Source organism: Podarcis filfolensis (assembly GCF_964270895.1).
Source record: "Podarcis filfolensis genome assembly, chromosome: 7".
In the NCBI taxonomy this organism is placed as follows: domain Eukaryota; kingdom Metazoa; phylum Chordata; class Lepidosauria; order Squamata; family Lacertidae; genus Podarcis; species Podarcis filfolensis.
In genome coordinates this window covers 46,881,959-46,898,916 of record NC_139603.1, presented here as the reverse complement: position 1 = coordinate 46,898,916, position 16,958 = coordinate 46,881,959, and the positions used below count along the sequence as shown (strand labels likewise).

The 16,958-nt window shown below is 42.6% G+C and overlaps 1 protein-coding gene across 2 annotated transcripts in view; it reads right to left on the bottom strand.

The window, feature by feature from the left end:
- Positions 1-15,776, bottom strand: part of LAMA3 (laminin subunit alpha 3) — a 125,842-nt gene extending 110,066 nt beyond the window's left edge. For both annotated transcript variants that reach the window (XM_083623626.1, XM_083623627.1), the window contains exons 1-2: positions 15,122-15,776; positions 9,898-10,050 (exon numbers count right to left, since the gene is read on the bottom strand). In XM_083623626.1, coding sequence (XP_083479752.1) covers positions 9,898-10,050; positions 15,122-15,397 — 429 coding nt within the window. In that variant the 5' untranslated portion in view covers positions 15,398-15,776. The remainder of the gene's footprint in view (positions 1-9,897; positions 10,051-15,121) is intronic.
- Positions 15,777-16,958: the final 1,182 nt, after the last annotated feature.

The window sequence follows — 16,958 nt, the reverse complement described above, 5'->3', positions numbered from 1 at the left end:
CAATGTTGTTCAGTGCTCAACTAACTGGATGTTTCAAACACACTTTGAACAGCAGAGGTAATTAACTGTAAGTTACTTTGGGTTGCCTTGGGCAACATAGTGACTGACAAATTTAAGGGTAAGGGAAATTCCATTGCCATGAAACACCAAAAAATGATAACCACAACAATTTAGTCACGAAGACAAAGTATAACTATGGTGCCAGAACTACAATGAATGCAACTTCACTGGAGCGAATCTAGAGTAAGCAATTTTTACACTATAGCCATAGGGTTCAGTCTTCCTAACTCTTCTGTCAATGTTCATATTAGTGGTATTTTACTTGGATCAGTGTGTGGAGGCTTGGCCTATTTATTTCTTTAACATCAAAGGGAATGCAGTAATTAACAAAGCTGAAGCCTACACTTGATGAAGAGTCAGTAGGCCTGTCCCAAGCCTTTGAGCACTGATGTTTCTTGGTACCCACTTCCTATATGAATAGAGCTGTATTCTGGCAAAGCGCCGACAAAGCAATTGTTAGCAACAGGACATAGTACAGTTCAAAGAGAGATAATGACAGAAGATTCATTCTCACAGCTACTAAGAGCCATTTGTAGTTCAGGGCGGCCCAACTTTTCTTACCAAGTGGGCCACAAGAGTACTTTGACATGGAACCCATGGGCCACACACTGCCTTGTTCTATGAGGGGTGAGAGGAGCTAGGCCTCACTTAGCTGGCTTTAGGAAGGCAGCCAAGACCTGGGGGCATGTCAGATGTTGCCCTTGCTCCCCCCCCCCCACAATCATATGCAACAAGATGGTCTGTGTGTGTGGCCTGTTGGTTCTGTGTCAAAGTACTCTTGTGGCCCACTTGGTATGGAAAATTGGGCCGCCCTGGCCTAGGTACTGGGCCATTATGGGAAAAAAGGAAGTGGCTCAGCACTAGCGGGCAAATGGGTGCCCCCCCTCCATCTGGCTGGTAGTTAGAAAGACAAAAGGCCAGAACTGAGAGTTGAGTGATATGAGCTAGACGCTAGAACTAGAAAAGCAACAGGCTGAGAAGCCAGAGGGTCAAAGTGATGTTTGACTTGTTTGAATCCAAGGCTGCGGATATGGGGAAAGCAAGGCCCTCTTGGGGTGTTAATGCTGTGAACTCCTCCATCATAGGCTCAGGTTGTGTATATATGTGTGTAAGCAAGCCATATATCATATAGACACAACAGTCTCTGCTGTACCTCATTCCAAAAGTAACACAAACCCTGGGTAAGTGTCTGGAACTCCTGGAATCTCACACAGCTCAGAGACTGAGGTGGAGTGCCACAATACAGTTCCTGAACAATATATCTAGCATAGTAGCCAAGAATCTGAGCTATGAATAAGGGAGCTTCTGGTTAGAATCTCACTAAAAGCCCTAGGCAAGCCATACCGTCTTTCCACCTCAGTTGTTGCATCTAAAAATGGAGGAAATACTGGTGTACCTTACAGGATTGTTGTAAGGATTACAGTTAAAGAATGGAAGTGAAGTTAAATAACGCTTCAAAGAGCTTTACAAATATTATCATCACACAATTGGCATTAGTATTGCCTAGTTATATCACACGGAAATGCATGCATTCTCTATCTTCCTCATAAGATAGGCAGTTGGGGAAATATGTATCCTTCTGCAAATTATTTTGGTTATATCATGGGTTCAATTGATCCAAGTACAGACTACCTTAAGAATTTTTAACCAACTTACTTATGAATCACAATGATTCATTGTTATTATTAAGTTCATACTGCTCTCTAATAGAAAGATGTTTGTAAGCGTTGCCTGTGGCACTCAAACGATTCTGACTTCATCTTTTTTGGCTCCAGCTGAGGTTCATCCAAAGGACTTTTGATACTGTGGTTAGTATTCGTATGCCATAGAAATGCAATATCTGAAAATATTATCTTAGTTTGATTACCTGAACATAAAGAATGGAGAAGGAGCATACACAGTGGCCACATTTGGACTATCATATTTCAGTTTAATAAATTAATTTATGAACAAGTCTTATTCTCCTACATGCAGCTTTTTTTAATACTCCCTGTGGGTGATCAAACAAAGAAGTCCATAGTAAACTATTGCTTCCAAATCAGGAAACTAAAATTTAAAAATCAAGTGTAATCCTGATTACTGAGTGGAATAACTTACCTTTGGTATTTTAAAATCTTAACTAAATGACATAAAACAGCCTTGGAACACTTACATTTCACGTAATTTTTTAGTTGGCCAGACCTACTCTGGTCAAATGCCAACGGCTAACTGGTGGGCAGCGTGGTCACAACGGTTGTACTCACACATGTATAGACACGTTTTAGTGATGTCGCAAAACAAATAACGTTTCTCGATATTGAAATATTGTTGGTGTATCAATGTGCCACTTGCATCAATATGCCCCACCTCACCCTGTATGAAACCATGGTTTATTGTAGCCATTAATCAGAGTTCCTTGGTTTGGCTGTAGCCAAGTGTAGACTTCCTGCCTGGTTTGCTAGGCTGAGTGAAGGGAGAAGCAAAGTGGGTGGATGCTGGCATATGAGGTTTGTTTAGAATGGGCTTATTTATTAAGCCAATCTTAAGTCCAAACACAGCAATTTTCTTATATACCTTTCAGTGCTTACAAGTTGTTGAAATCTCCTTTAAAAAGCTAGACGGTCTCCCTGTTTGCCTTGAAATATAGAATATATCTTTAGCATACTAGTAGCGAGTCTCACTGAATTCACTTGAAGCTATTTCTGAATAAACATGCTTAGATTGTGCTACACATGATGATAGTTTTGATCCCTTTATTTAGAAAATCAGCCATAACGAAACAGTCATATTAAACAAATAGGCATTGTCCTTATGTATAGTACATAAAGACAAACAGATTAACAACATTTGACTTTCCTGGTTGTATATACAGCAATTTCTATTAAAAGAAGTTGGCGCATTAATCTTCCAGGAAAGAATAAAGCTGCTGACATCTGGTATGCAGTTATTCAAAATGAAATGTTCAAATTAATCTTAAACCACACATGCTTAACCTATCAAGCCACTTGAAAGTTTTTAGATTCTGGGCCCCATCACATGGCCATTTCATTATTTAAAAGATTTCTGTGAAATAAAGGAAAGCTCCCAGGTGAGAGCTGGGATGGTCCGCCGCTTTCTAGGTGAGACAAGGGTTAAGAGCTACTTTTCAGAGAGGACTCGTTTTATTTTCTTTCTCTCGGTGTTTGTTTCTATTTAGACTATTTTCTTTAATTTTATCATATTATGAAAAAAGCTTAAATAAAATCTTATTTTTTTATTAAAAAAATAGAAATGCAAATAAACAAGCAGAAATCAATACACACAAGCCCAGCCACAATTTACTATATCCAGCTAAATGCTTTTAAAAGGCTTTTCAGTGGCATAAAAAGTGGTGGTGGCACAAATACAAGGCAAACTATATAGAAGGTCCTAGGATATGATCTAAAGACATATATTTGGCTCTGGTCAGCAGCTGGGTGGGTGGCTGACCTCTTGGTAACCATAGGTCCACAGCCACGGGTCTCATCATGGCTAAGTAAAAGAGGAAACTATAGTATACTGTATTCCTGGCTGTGAGGGACATTTTCTAAATGGATTCATTTACTTTTAACCATTTTTAGCCGCTTATAAGCTAACGTTGCCATATTTCTAAAAGTGAAAATAAAATAAAAGTTTTTGGCAAAGTTGTTGAGCTTTTTTGGCAAAATCACAAAGAAAAAATTAATTTTTTGATTTTTCCCGATTTCTGCCCATACACTGCTTCTGACTGCAATATTCCAGATATGTCCGGAAAATTCCAGACGTATGGCAACCCCATTATAAGCCAACCCTACATTTGCTCATAAATCTCCACATATCATACTTCTTGCATTCACTGCTTGAAACTGACTGATCCATCACATGAGGGGGACACAATCAACAAACCACTACCAGTTAAAATTTCAAATATATGTTTTGATAAACCATATGTTGTGGTTGCGAGGAAAGTACCACAACTACAAAGAATACTCATTATCTATGAAATAAAAGCAGAACTAATGTAAAAAGGAAACCTATGAGGTTTGCCAAGCAATGAGTAATGTTAAAGTCCGTGTTATCAATAGATCTTGCAACAGATTCATTATGGTCTTTGAAGCATTGTACCATTTGCTTAAGGGTTTTTAGTTAAAGGTCATTTGCATGTCTATGTCTGTCTGCTAAGCAGCACTTACGTTATCTTTGCAATGAAATAAAAGCAAAATAGGAGGCCAATAAGTATCCTAAAAATGATCATGTTCCACTTGTGAGCTCCTGGCTAGTCCATATGGAATACTAGGCTAACATGAAATGGGGGGGAAGGCTTCCCTAATGGGAAGGATTTGAACTGGTTTTCAAGAAAGGAATCTATTTAAGGTATTGAATGTACCCCACATATTTCAACGTTTAGGGAAAAACCCATAGATCTGTGATAAGCAACATGCAACTTATACTATTGCGACAGTAAAGGAGGTACGGTAGCCATTTTCAAGATGCCCCAGGTTCATACAGTTCACGTAAGATACAGATCTGAGAAAAGGAAAACTAAGTCAGGAAAAAACGTTTCCTTGATCTGGAGACAAGCAGAAACCTGAATCACCCATGAAAGCAGCTGCAATGTCTTCGCTGAAGCAATTTCATTCATTAAGAACAATGTTCTTAGAGTGGACTGTAACATTGTGAAGCTAAGATGGCATATCAAATCCCACATTTGCCTCAAAATGCTAAGTGTGTGTGTGTGTGATTTGCAGGAGAGGACTGGGGAACAGGGGGTGGTGCTTAATCCTTTCCTAAATCAGCTGATTCTCCCTGAAAGTTATCTCCTAAAGCCATTTTTCCCAAAGTGGGCCTGAGATCTCAAATAAAACCAGCAAGAGGAAAATAGTTTTGGAGGCATTTAGAGAGGATAATAAGGAAGTATGGGAAATTAAACACACAAAGCCCACCATCTGTTTCTCCCTTGCAAATACAGTGGTACCTCGGGTTACAGATGCTTCAGGTTACAGACGCTTCAGGTTACAGACTCTGCTAACCCAGAAATAGTACCTCGGGTTAAGAACTTTGCTTCAGGATGAGAACAGAAATCACGCGGCGGCAGCGGGAGGCCCCATTAGCCCCAAGTGGTACCTCAGATTAAGAACAGTTTCAGGTTAAGAACAGACTTTTGGAACAAATTAAGTTCTTAACCAGAGGTACCACTGTATGCTTGGGAAATGCAAGTTTGGGGATATGATTTGCTGAAGAAGCATGCATTCCAGAAGGCAGTGAAAGGAGGTACACCATACAATATGAACATGACCCTGTTTTCTTAAAATGTATTCTCAAGCTGTCATCAGTGTGAGATATAAGAATCTATAACCTTTTAAAACATACAAAGTTACAAGAATTGTATATCTGGAAGGGACTCATCAGGACATTTAATCTAACCTACAAGACACAGAACAAATAGCCTATATCTGAAGGATCTCCAAGATGCTTATAAAAAATTTTTTCTCAGAAGCAGATCCCACAACCTCCCTTAGCGGTACATTCTTTTACTTAATTGCTCTGATAATTGGGACATATTCCAAAAATTAACTGCAACTTAAATCAACGGCCTCTAGTGCTAATTTCACCTACTTCTTTCTCAGGTCCTTTAAAATATTTCGAAGTATTTATTTCCTCCACGTTTTCTGTGCAACACTGCCCTTTCCATATTATATGAGTGAGTGAGTAAGTAAGTGAGTGAGTGCATATGAGTACATACATCTGTGCATGTACTACTATGTGTACCCAGTTCTTTTATCTAGGGCAAGGGTGGGAACCTTTTTCAGCCTGAGGGCTGCAGTCACTTCTGGGCAACCTTCCAAGAACCAAATGGGGCCAGAGGCATAAGTGGGTGGGGCAATGAATGCAAATTTTACCTTTGTATAATAGTCTAGTTTCAACACACACCCTCTGTCCTCCATGCAGACAAGCAATAAGCATTTTCAGAGTTCAGGGACACATTCCAGCCAGAGTAAAACACTTAAGGAGGGTTTAACACAGGCTGGTGAGGGGTGTGGTCTGGGGAGGGGTGTGGCCTGGAGGGAGGGGTGTGGCCTGGGTGTGGGTTGTGAGAACCAGACGGAGGAGCCTGGAGGGCCACATTAAGTCTCAATGCCTGAGGTTCAAGACCTCTGCTTTTCCTTCTGAACAGAAGTCTAAAGCATCTGACAAAAAATTACAACACAACCAAAGCAAAGTTTTCAAAATTACGATCAGTATAAACACAATAAAACAAATATCTGAACAAAAAATCATGCGGTTCAGAATCATACCAATTTCATAATGGCAATTCAGCTAATAAATAGACAGCAATATTTCAATAGTTAATCTAACTAAGTAATCCAATAATGAACCATAGAAATTCAGAGAAATACAGGACAACAAAGTCAACAGCATGTACACTTTCCTCAGAGGAGACAATGTGGTGCCTTTAGATCAGGGGTCAGCTAACTTTTTCAGCAGAGGGCTGGTCCACTGTCCCTCAGACCTTGTGGGGGGCCGGACTATATTTTGGGGGGGAGAAATGAACGAATTCCTATGCCCCACAAATAACCCAGAGATGCATTTTAAATAAAAGGACACATTTTACTTATGTAAAAACACACTGATTCCCGGACCGTCCGCAGGCCAGATTTAGAAGGCGATTGGGCTGGATCCGGCCCCTGGGCCTTAGTTTGCCTACCCATGCTTTAGATGTTGCTGGACTCCAACTTCCATCAGCCCCAGTGAGTATGGCCACTGGTCGGGGGGAGGGCTTTTTTTCAGCCAGAACACGCCAGAAAGGCATTCCAGCACCTCTCAGCTGGGCGCCAGGAGTAGACCTGACCTGACAAGCCTCAACAAAGCCCCAGCTCACGAGAAGACCCTCCTCAGAGCCCTAAGGGAACGTACTGTATGGGTCTAGAGAGGGTCTCTTCATAAGCCAGAGGCGCAGCAGGGCTTTGCTGAGGCTCTTTAGTCTCCTAGCTAACAGCTGATGGAAAGCACAAGCCAGAGAAGTGGAGGATGGGAGCTCATTAATGTTGGGATTCCATTCCACCTTTTGTTGCAGACATGGGATTGTTGTGTGTCACATGTCTGTTTACATTCCAGCAGAGTTTGCTGGCGTGAGCGGAACTTCTGCTCTGTATTGCTTTTGTTTTTAGTCTCTCTCCGACGGCAAGGAGAGATGACATGTTTTCTATGTCCTGATTTATGTGTAATAAATGTGTAGTTTAGTATGTGTCTACAGCCTCAAGCCTCTTCTGTTGTGCAGTTTACACTGCTGAGTAAAGTGTGCTCAAGTCTGCAAGCTTGAGTCACTGATCATGTTGGAGCAGAGGTCGAGGGATCTCCACAGCGGCAAGGCTGAAGGGAGACGCTCCAGCTGGGACAGAGCCAGCTGGCCTTTCAAACCCCACCCCCAATTCCGACAATTAAAGTGTCCAGCTGAGGCACAGAAGCCTCTCTGCCTCTCAGCTGAGCAACCTCAACAAGACTTTGGCACGTGAGGAGACACCCCACCCCCCAGCCCAAAGAGATCCTCCTAGGGTTCTGGGGTGGGTCTTCTGAGGGAGGTGCATTCCGCCATCTTTTTTGTCTAGGAAAAAAGCACTGGTCAGGGGTGATGGGATTTGCAGTCCAACAACATCTAGAGAGACCACATTGGCTACCCATGTCCCAAAGCAACAGCAAGAGGGATAATAGAGGACTAGATATTAAAGTCCAAATTTCTTTCTTAGCTGTTGCTACTGTTGCTCAAACTGCCCCTGCTGTGCTGTTTGAGTCCATGCTGGGTTTGGAGTTTATCCAGATTACTGAACTTAGCTGTGCCAGCCTGCCTTTTTTCACTTCCCCCATGCTAAGGGGAAACATTGTGATTGCATTGCTGGTATTCATTAGCTCTGTTATAAATCAGTCATTTAATATGCACAATGAGAGGAAAGCAACTGCAAACAAAATCAAACACTTTTCGAATGACATGTTCCTCCTATTCGCTCTCAGTGACTTCCTTCCTACTTCCCTAATCAGTGTAAGATTTTAGCTCTTTTTAATGGGTGAGAAGCAGTGTGAAACAACATCTTTGGTATTTGCTTTCTTATAGTGAAAGTACACTGAAAGACAGGAAATGCTTCCTTGGCTGTCAATATTTCTATAGAATTTCTGTGTATTGGGAATACACTAGTTTACAAAGCTTCCAAAGTATATTGTTAAGCACACTTGTTACTACGCATACCAATTGTTGTTGCTTGGCCTGTTTACAGATACCTAAGCAAAGACTCATGGGCTTGTACAGCAGACAACAAAAACTACTGATCCTAAATCAGATTGATAGTGAAAGACACTTCACCCCAAGAATTGTCATCCACAGCCAGCTCATGACATCTGTTCACTGGCTTCAATCACACCTAACACTGGCCACAACCCATAGTTAGAGAAATTAAACTGTGTGAGAGCTGTGAGCTGCTACACAGACAGTTCAATCACTTCCTGCTTGGCTTCCTAGAGTAGGGAAATAAACCAGAATGCGGCCAGCTGAGCATTACGTGTGAACCTATACTTCTTTCTCTCCAAAGAAACCACAATTGGAAGCCAAGGTTCGTTTTTGCCTTCCTATTCATGGTTTCTTTGAGAAAACAAATCACAAGCTCTGGTTCTCACTTAATGCTAAGCCATTCACTCTATGGTTTGTTTCCACAGTCTAGGAAGGAAGGAGTTAAGAAGGCACTGCTTGAGCTGTGTGCATCAACAACCAGCTGCTCAAGAACTCAGTTATGTTGGCAGCTGAATTGGTTGTTGCCCATTCCCATATGCTTACAGTCATTCTCAACTCTCTGCTTTTGGATCCATTTAATGCCACAGAATTTTACCTCTTTCCTTAATATGAAGTTAGGTCTGAAAAATGAGTGCGGTAATTTATTTAACGGCTGCTAATAGCACAAAGATACCACACTGGGGACCAGTGATGTTTCTCTACACCTTCCTAGAAGGAGCATGCAAGGAGGGTCTTCTCTCTCAGGTGAAAGATAGGTAACTCTATGGACAGGCTGGGATGCTACTTCTCCCATAAGGGGAAGAAGCAGAGGTGTCTTACTTCTCCATGCCTGCACAGAGCTGCCACTACCTCAGTTGAACAAAGCAGTCTTGTGGGTAGTGGGAGCCTGCATGCACCCTGGAGCTTCTGAAGCTGCAGGAAATCCCCGTAGTAAATCATTCTGATCTACTGAATTCTTCAGCAGCTGAATTATTAAACACTATCATCTACTGGTGGAACAACAAAGTAGCAGGGGATTGGACTACAATTCTATTATTTACTTGGCCTAAAACATAATTTAGTAAATAGAGAGGATGTAGTACCTATGGTTAAAGATTTTTAGTCAACTAGCAGCCCCCCTTTAAAGGGATTAGTCACCTGATTCATTGATAAAGTTTCATAATCTCAATACAAGTGCTATTTTGAATATGTTTAACTAGCATAACAGTTTTATTAATGTCATGGACATCACTAATTGATAACCTCATATCAAGGACTGATAACTGAGGTCAGACACTGTGACCCAGAGCTCCTTGATTACAGAGTAGAATCTCCAATGGCCAGTAGTAGGGGAAAGATGTTGAAGGAATTCTTGTTGAGCTCAGCATCCAGAAATAATTCAGAGTTACTCTATCTGGAATCTTATAGGCATGCACAACTCATTACATAAAACTGGGTTTTATCCTGAGAAGTGAGAGCAAAAAGAAACTGGCAGTTAGCTCTTTGAACGCTAAACAGCTCCCATCATACTTTGGGCCATGCATAGAAAACAGACAAAGGAAAATGTCAAAGTCAACAACATGGAAAGCAACACCTGTACTTGCCTGTCCTAGATCTAAAGTAATGTTGACCACATCATACTTTAAACCTAAGGAGAGAGAAGGACTTTGCCACCAGCGCTCTGTCCCGTCTATAGCATTGGTTGCTGGGTGAGCTTTGTTGGGATCAGCGGCATCGCAATAGTCACAAAACTGGCCCTGAAAGAGAAGAAAACAAAAAGATGTAATGATCAATGCGACAGTTTGAACTTGATCGCTAATAGTTAAAGATCTAGGAAGTTGGAAGATCTAGCCAAGGTAGCGCTTTTCAACAATCAGCTAAAAGCAGAATTAAAACGATGGCTCTAGATGGCACCTAATAAAGTGTTATATTATCTAACAACACCCTTGCCCATGGCCAAAATCCACCAATTTTTACACACGTTACTTCCAGGCACAAGGAATAGTAGTGCACTAATTAAAGGGCAATTCACTAAACTTCCAGGCACACCAAACAAGAAGCAAGGCAAGAAGGAAGCTTTTCAATAAAAGGACAGTTGCATGAAGTTTTTCTGCACCAGGTGGAGAATTTTATTAGGGAGGATCATCAGGTCTGAAAAAATACAGGACAACAACACGAAAACATTAGGCTGCAATGGTTTGGCACACAGCAATGGCCTCCCCTCTAGGAGAAGAGAAGTGGCAAGTGGAAGTATTTAAAGGGGTGGTAAGAAAACAAAGTAAACAAATTGGATTTGGGGGTGGAGGTTCTCCATCCTTTCCCCCCTCTGCTGATGGTCAAACTGGACAGGCTTTTTTTGCCAGGTTACTGAAGATTAGGCCACAAGAGAGCCATTTCAACTTAACTAGGTCACTTGGAGTTCTGAGGACAAGTTTAATAATGTTTCTAAATGTACGTCAGTTAATTCTTCTGGAGCAGCAAGCATCTCAGTTATTTAAAGTACATTCCACAAAAGCTGCCAACGAAGATGGCAGAGGGAAGCTAAAGGAAAATAAGTTGCCGGGCAAACCTTTCCTTTTGCTCTACACGGGCAGCATCTGCAGAAAGGCATTCCACAATGCAGCCTGCCTGGTACAATGTCTCAGTTCCAGGAGATTGGGAGTATTGGCTGGATCTGGGCCATGACTCATCAAAGCAGCTCTGCATATACAAGTCACCTCAAAACGCACATCTTCTAGAGTTTCCATGACTGTGTATATAAAATTATTCTCAGTACAAAAAGTAATGTAGCCTATGGAAAATTGGAAGTATGGCTGCATATGTACCTTCTACAGGAGTAGTCTATACAGGGCATAAACAGAACATGTAGGAAATGATCTTCTCAAACATAGTGTTGTTGGAAATTCCAGTCCAGCTCTAAGCACAACACTCATAACTATGTTGCCCATCTAGGGTCAAAACCATAATGACACCTGGGTTGTCCCTCTACTTTATCCTATTGAATATACCTGTTGGGAGCTGAGTTTCTGCTGAAGAGAGTCTGCTGCACTTGGATAGACTCCCTGGCCCATTTAGAAACCACATCTTTCCAGGGTTCTAAATAATGTGAGGAGTCTAAACAAGTACAACATACTCGCCACTGCAGATGTTTCACTCCTAAATTGGGGAGAGGGGATGCTGCAGGAAAGGGGACGAGTACAAGAGGGAGAGGGCTTATCATCGCTCTCCCCTTTGAGTGAAGTTGAGTGAAGTTAATTGTGTGTAGGGTGGTGGTAGAGAAAGAACTGAATATAGCTCTGAGGTTACAGGATACTGGGTTGCCCTTCCTCCTGTCAGGTAGATTGCTGGTTAATAGCACAAGATGGTTTTCACAATGGGAGTGAAGGCTTAGGGTATATTTGGGAATAACTCATGTTTCAGTGAGATAGCCCAAAAAGCTTGGAGAAAGTCATATACATGTACCATTAAATGGAGGAAAGGGGGAGGGCAGTGCACATGCATAGAAAGAGCTATTTGCATTTTTGAAGAGGCAGAAACAGAAAGAGGGTTTAGAGATGTTTGCAGCCTAAATACATCTCAGTGATGCAGAGCTGGGAACGTGATGTTGGGAAACAAATCAGCTGCCTTGTAGGATTCCTGAAAGTGACCTTTGTACATGTATTTATTTTAAATACTCATATACCATTCTTCATCTGGGCGATACCAGATGTAAACATAATATAAAGCAATCACACGTTTGAAATATTTAAAACCACAATAAAATGACCTCCACCGTGAGGCAATATAGATACCAAGCTAAAAATGTCAGCAGTCAACAAATCTTCAGCAGGTACTCACCCAAGTCAGTGCCTGCCTTATTTCATTAGGGAAGGAATAAATAATCAAACTTTGGAAGCAACTTGGAAATTCTGAAACCTCACCCAGAATTCTCTCCAAGTTACCTGAGGGCTGTGGATCTGCCAGAGCAATTACACATCCTTTGAATGTTAAGTGTCGTTGTCTCCCTCACTTCCTACTTTATATAATATCTTGCTTGAAGAGTTACACAGAACTCAAAAAGTTGGCCACACTTTGTGACCTTTTGGTTGATCTAAAAATAGGTATTGGCCAATTGTGAGTTTTGTAGTTGGTTGGTTAGTTGTTGTCCCACCCCACCCCCTTATGCTGCTACCCTTGTGTTGCTGTTGTTGTTGTTGTTTGCAGGAGAGCTTCTTTTCTGGGCACACACCCACACCAAAGTACAAGGTCAAGCCCCATTCATACTTCTGACACAGAGCAGGGCACAGTGGAGCAAGTACAGCATTTCCAGTTAACTGATATTTCCTGTTGCTAAAGTTCTCTATCTTACATCTATGATTATCTGAATATGTTCATTCACTCTCTCCATTCTTTTATACTGCGGACATGAATAGATGTGAGCATGTTTGTTTAAGCCTTCTCCCGTTTCATAGGTATTTGAAATATGGTGTCCATAAAAACTCTCTTCTTTTACTTTGAATTCGAGGGTTGGGGCAGTGTGATCGCATATGCACTGTGCTGTTATCACATTTTCCAGGTCTGCTTTCCCCAGCCTTTTGAAAGAATTTGGAACCCCTCTTGAACCAAAAAGATGACTGGTAAACTACAGAAATATTTCTGCTATGTGTCTCAATGAGGCTTTGTTAGAAACAGGAGAGGGAAGCTGCTGAATGCACATTTCTACAAATTCTGTAAGCAGCACACAACATGTACTCTTGTGCCAGGGCACATCTATCAGTAATCCTTCCGGGAGCTTGGATCAAGCACAAATCGCAGGTGACCTCTCACCCAGAATCTCTGCAACAAATGTTAAAGAGGAATTCTCTTGTTCACTATTGCTGTCATACCTAACTGTAGAATTATATCAATTCACAACTAAACCACAGGGTTTTAACTTCATAAATGGGTGAAAGGAAACAATACCACAGAAACAGTACCTTTGGCTTAATTCACCTGTTAGGATTTGCTTCTGCCTAAATGATTGTAATTGCTTCTAAAACCTCTTAATGTTAAAATCAGGTAGTCTGCGGCATTCAAATTTGCCCCTCAGAAGACTCCTCAGCCTCTAATTTCCTGTAGTCATATAAAATTTGTGGTGCAGTTTAGCTCTAAGAGGGGTTGTCATCTCGCTCACAAAATAAAGAAGGCTTAGTCTACAATCCTAGCTCTTCCTACCTGGGATTAAGACACACTGGATTCAAAAGGACTTACTTCTGGGTAGAGATGGTTATGATTGCACGGTAAAGCTGTTCTGCATATACTGTATGTTAATTGATTTAAAATATGCAAAGCTAAACTGATTTTGGTGAACATTTAGAATCAGTTAAAAATAGATAGGAATCAAATACAGACATGACAAATAGGGATTTGGCTTGGCAATCATTTGGCACATTTCTTCACATATGCCATTGTAAGGTACATGCAGAACTAATGGTGCACATTGTAATAGATCATTTTTTGGTTAGCATTTACTGTTTTTATCTTCAGACAGACAAGATCCTAGAAGCTACTGTCAAAGCAGGAGGTGGGGGGCATTTTCTTTAACCCAATCTAGTCCAGAATTCTGTTCTCACACAGTGGCCAACCAGATGCCTATGGGAAGCCGCCCCACCCAAGCAGGACATGAATAGGTCTTCTCCTTGCCTTGCCAACAGATTAGCATATCATAATACTGACACAACAATACCAGATGGAAGGCAGGTCAATGAGGAGAGTAACAGAGATCTACAAAGAGGGCTTCCTCCAACATTGACAGGTATAAAGTGTAGGAGATCAGTCTTATTTTTGTAAGTTATGTGGTCAGTTCTGGACAAGATGTGTATTTGGCTTGATCCAGCAGAGCTCTTCTTGTGTCGTCTTAGGACAGGCACAGAGAAAGTGGAAGGGCAGCTTGTATATATTGCAGAAATCCCTGGGAATGCCCTACACAATTGGCATATACCGTCTCTTTCTATGGAAGGAAGGCCACCAACTGTTAAGAGGACCTTTTATTCAGCACTTCCTTCACAAATCCTGAAGGACACTTTCCTGCCAGTCCAGCAGTTTCCCCCATTTTTAAGTGGTGAAGCAGCATCTCTAAGCTGCAATGGATGAGTTAACTACCACTATAACCTCGTTCTGTATTCCTAACCAGTTACCTTCAGCACAGGCACAAGAGCCTACCCTTGTACTCTACTTGACAGACTGTGGGTGAGTGAGATCCAAAGAATAATAGTTACTTTGGCCCTCATTTCAATCATAATTATGTACTGAACGTATGGAAACACCCAAACATTTCCAAAGTGTCAGCACCTGGATCATGAGAAGACGGCAGTGAAGGCAAGGATATCCGATCCAGGTTATCTATACATTGGGGAGAGTACTCCCTCCCCGAATATTTTCTCCCCCTACACAGTTCCTGCGCCTTTAATCTATCAAAGAAAGACAGGAATTCAACTGGTGCATCTTTCTGCTGCACAGAGATCCGATGGGAAAGCTGCACCTGTTAAATTTCTGTCGTGTACAGGTGTCAAGCGGTTAACATGCCGGTGAAACAAAGCTGGCAACTATTGATTTAAAATATGCTGTAAGTACTGGCGGAAGGAGAGGCACCCGCGGAAGAGATGCAACCTTCTGCCAATTCATTAACTATCCTGATGCTATACTGTTCAGTCTAGATTAAGGGGTACATCATGTTAGGAGACCAGAGTGGCTGCACAGGTACAGAATGAGTTAATTTGTCCGCATTTAATGATCTGGACTGGAGGATCCATGCCACTGATCCCTCAGTTGATCCCCAACTTAACCCACACCCGCTTCACCCGGAGTTACCTGGATGTTTTTCCCCGCGGGGAAAGCGGCGGGCCCCCCCACCAGCTTGCAGAAGAGCTCTCGGCGAGGCCTCCCGCTCTCGTCCTGGCCGCAGGTGTCGGTTGCCGAAATCTTGGCGATCTCCGCCAGGTTGAAGTAGGGCGGATGGAGGCTGAGCCCCGGCGCTTGGGACTCGTCCGGAGAACCAGCCACCCGAGGATCCGCGGAGCAGCAGCGGGACCAGAGCGCCAAGACGAGCCCGGCCATCGCTGGGTTGGCAGCCCGGCTCTTGGCCATCGTGCCTGGGCTCCCTTCCAGCGCGCACGAGGCGACCCCGGGGCTGCGTTTGTTTACGGCGCGCGGAGCCACTGACCCGGGAGGGAAGGGCAGGAGGAGATGGGCCTCCCTCCGCTCCTCCTGCGCGCCTTTGTTTTGCGCCGATTGGCCCGAAGGGCGCAGAAACGCGAAAGGAGCGGCGAGGCGGAGGAGGCGGAGGCAGCGAAGACACCCCCTGCCGCTCGGCCGCCAGCCTCGCAGGATCCAGGCGGAGACGACGCCGCAGCCTACATTGCGGAGACGGAGTCCGGGGAGGCAAAGAGGCGGGTGGGGGGCAAGCGATCCACTGAGAGACCTCTCCTTCAGCCCAGCCTGGGAAACAGCCAGCAGTCATAACAACGGCCACGTGTAGGGAGGTTGGCAGGTTTGGGGTTACGCAGAGAGAGACTAGCCCTCCATGGCATTTCTCCCGTGGCTGCGATCAGGGGTGCCAACTTGAATGAAATATTGGGGGTGGGGGTGGGACAAGTAAGCCCCGCCTGCATAATTGATCCCATGATGCGATACACGCGCACCATTTCTAAGGCAATGCCCATCAACTTTGGGGGGCAGACCCCCTCAAATGTTACATTGTGGTGGGGCGAAGGAGCCTAGGCGCAGACTCAACTTGACTCCGTGGCGTTTGTTTCCGTCTCTACAACTCTAGCTCAGGTTGAACCAACCAGGATCTATCTCTCTCAGCATAGGCCCCCTTCACAAGTTGGTTGTGTGTGGGAAAGTGGAATGGAAGAACCATCTCTGCTAAATGCAGAAAGTTAAGTAAATGAATAAATAAATAAATAAATAAATAAGACTTAATAATTGGCAACAGAATATCTGAAGTGTAACATTGAGAAGCACTGCAATGTTTTATGAGGTGATGGAGGTGATCTGAACAGTTATGTCTGGCGATGGCCCATTCACACTTGCTAGTAGGGACGGGGAGAAATCCAACTCAGTTTGTATTTAAGGAAACTGATTTGCACTTTCTGGAACAATATGAGAACTGAAACATGGCAGTACTTCAAAAGTTGCGCTAATATTAATTGTGTGTGCAGCCCTCCAACCAAACAATGGTGGGTTTGTTTGTTTTGAAAAAAAGCATATATTAGGGAAAGTGTGCATAACACTATATTAATGAAGATAACATACAGGGGTGCCTTTTATTAGGGGAAATTGTTTGTCAAAATGTGTATGTAATGTATTTATTAGGAGATATTTGCACTAAAATTCTGAAGAATTTCCATGAAGATTTTAAAATATATATATATTTGCAAATTGCTGCAGAAATATGGAGAACTTTCTTTAATACTGGAAATGTGAGAAATGGAGAGAACCAAAACTGACAGACACTTCTATCCGAAAGTCATCAGCTGATGTTGCAGTCCATAAGATTTAAGTGAATACTATGTATGTGTGAATCAGACTGATGACAGGGTTTGTGTGATGGGAATGAAGAAATTACTAAAAAGCTAAGTCTGTCTCTACAACGCAACCCCCATGCAATGAACTTATGAAAAACTACTCAGGGTTATCTTTTTAA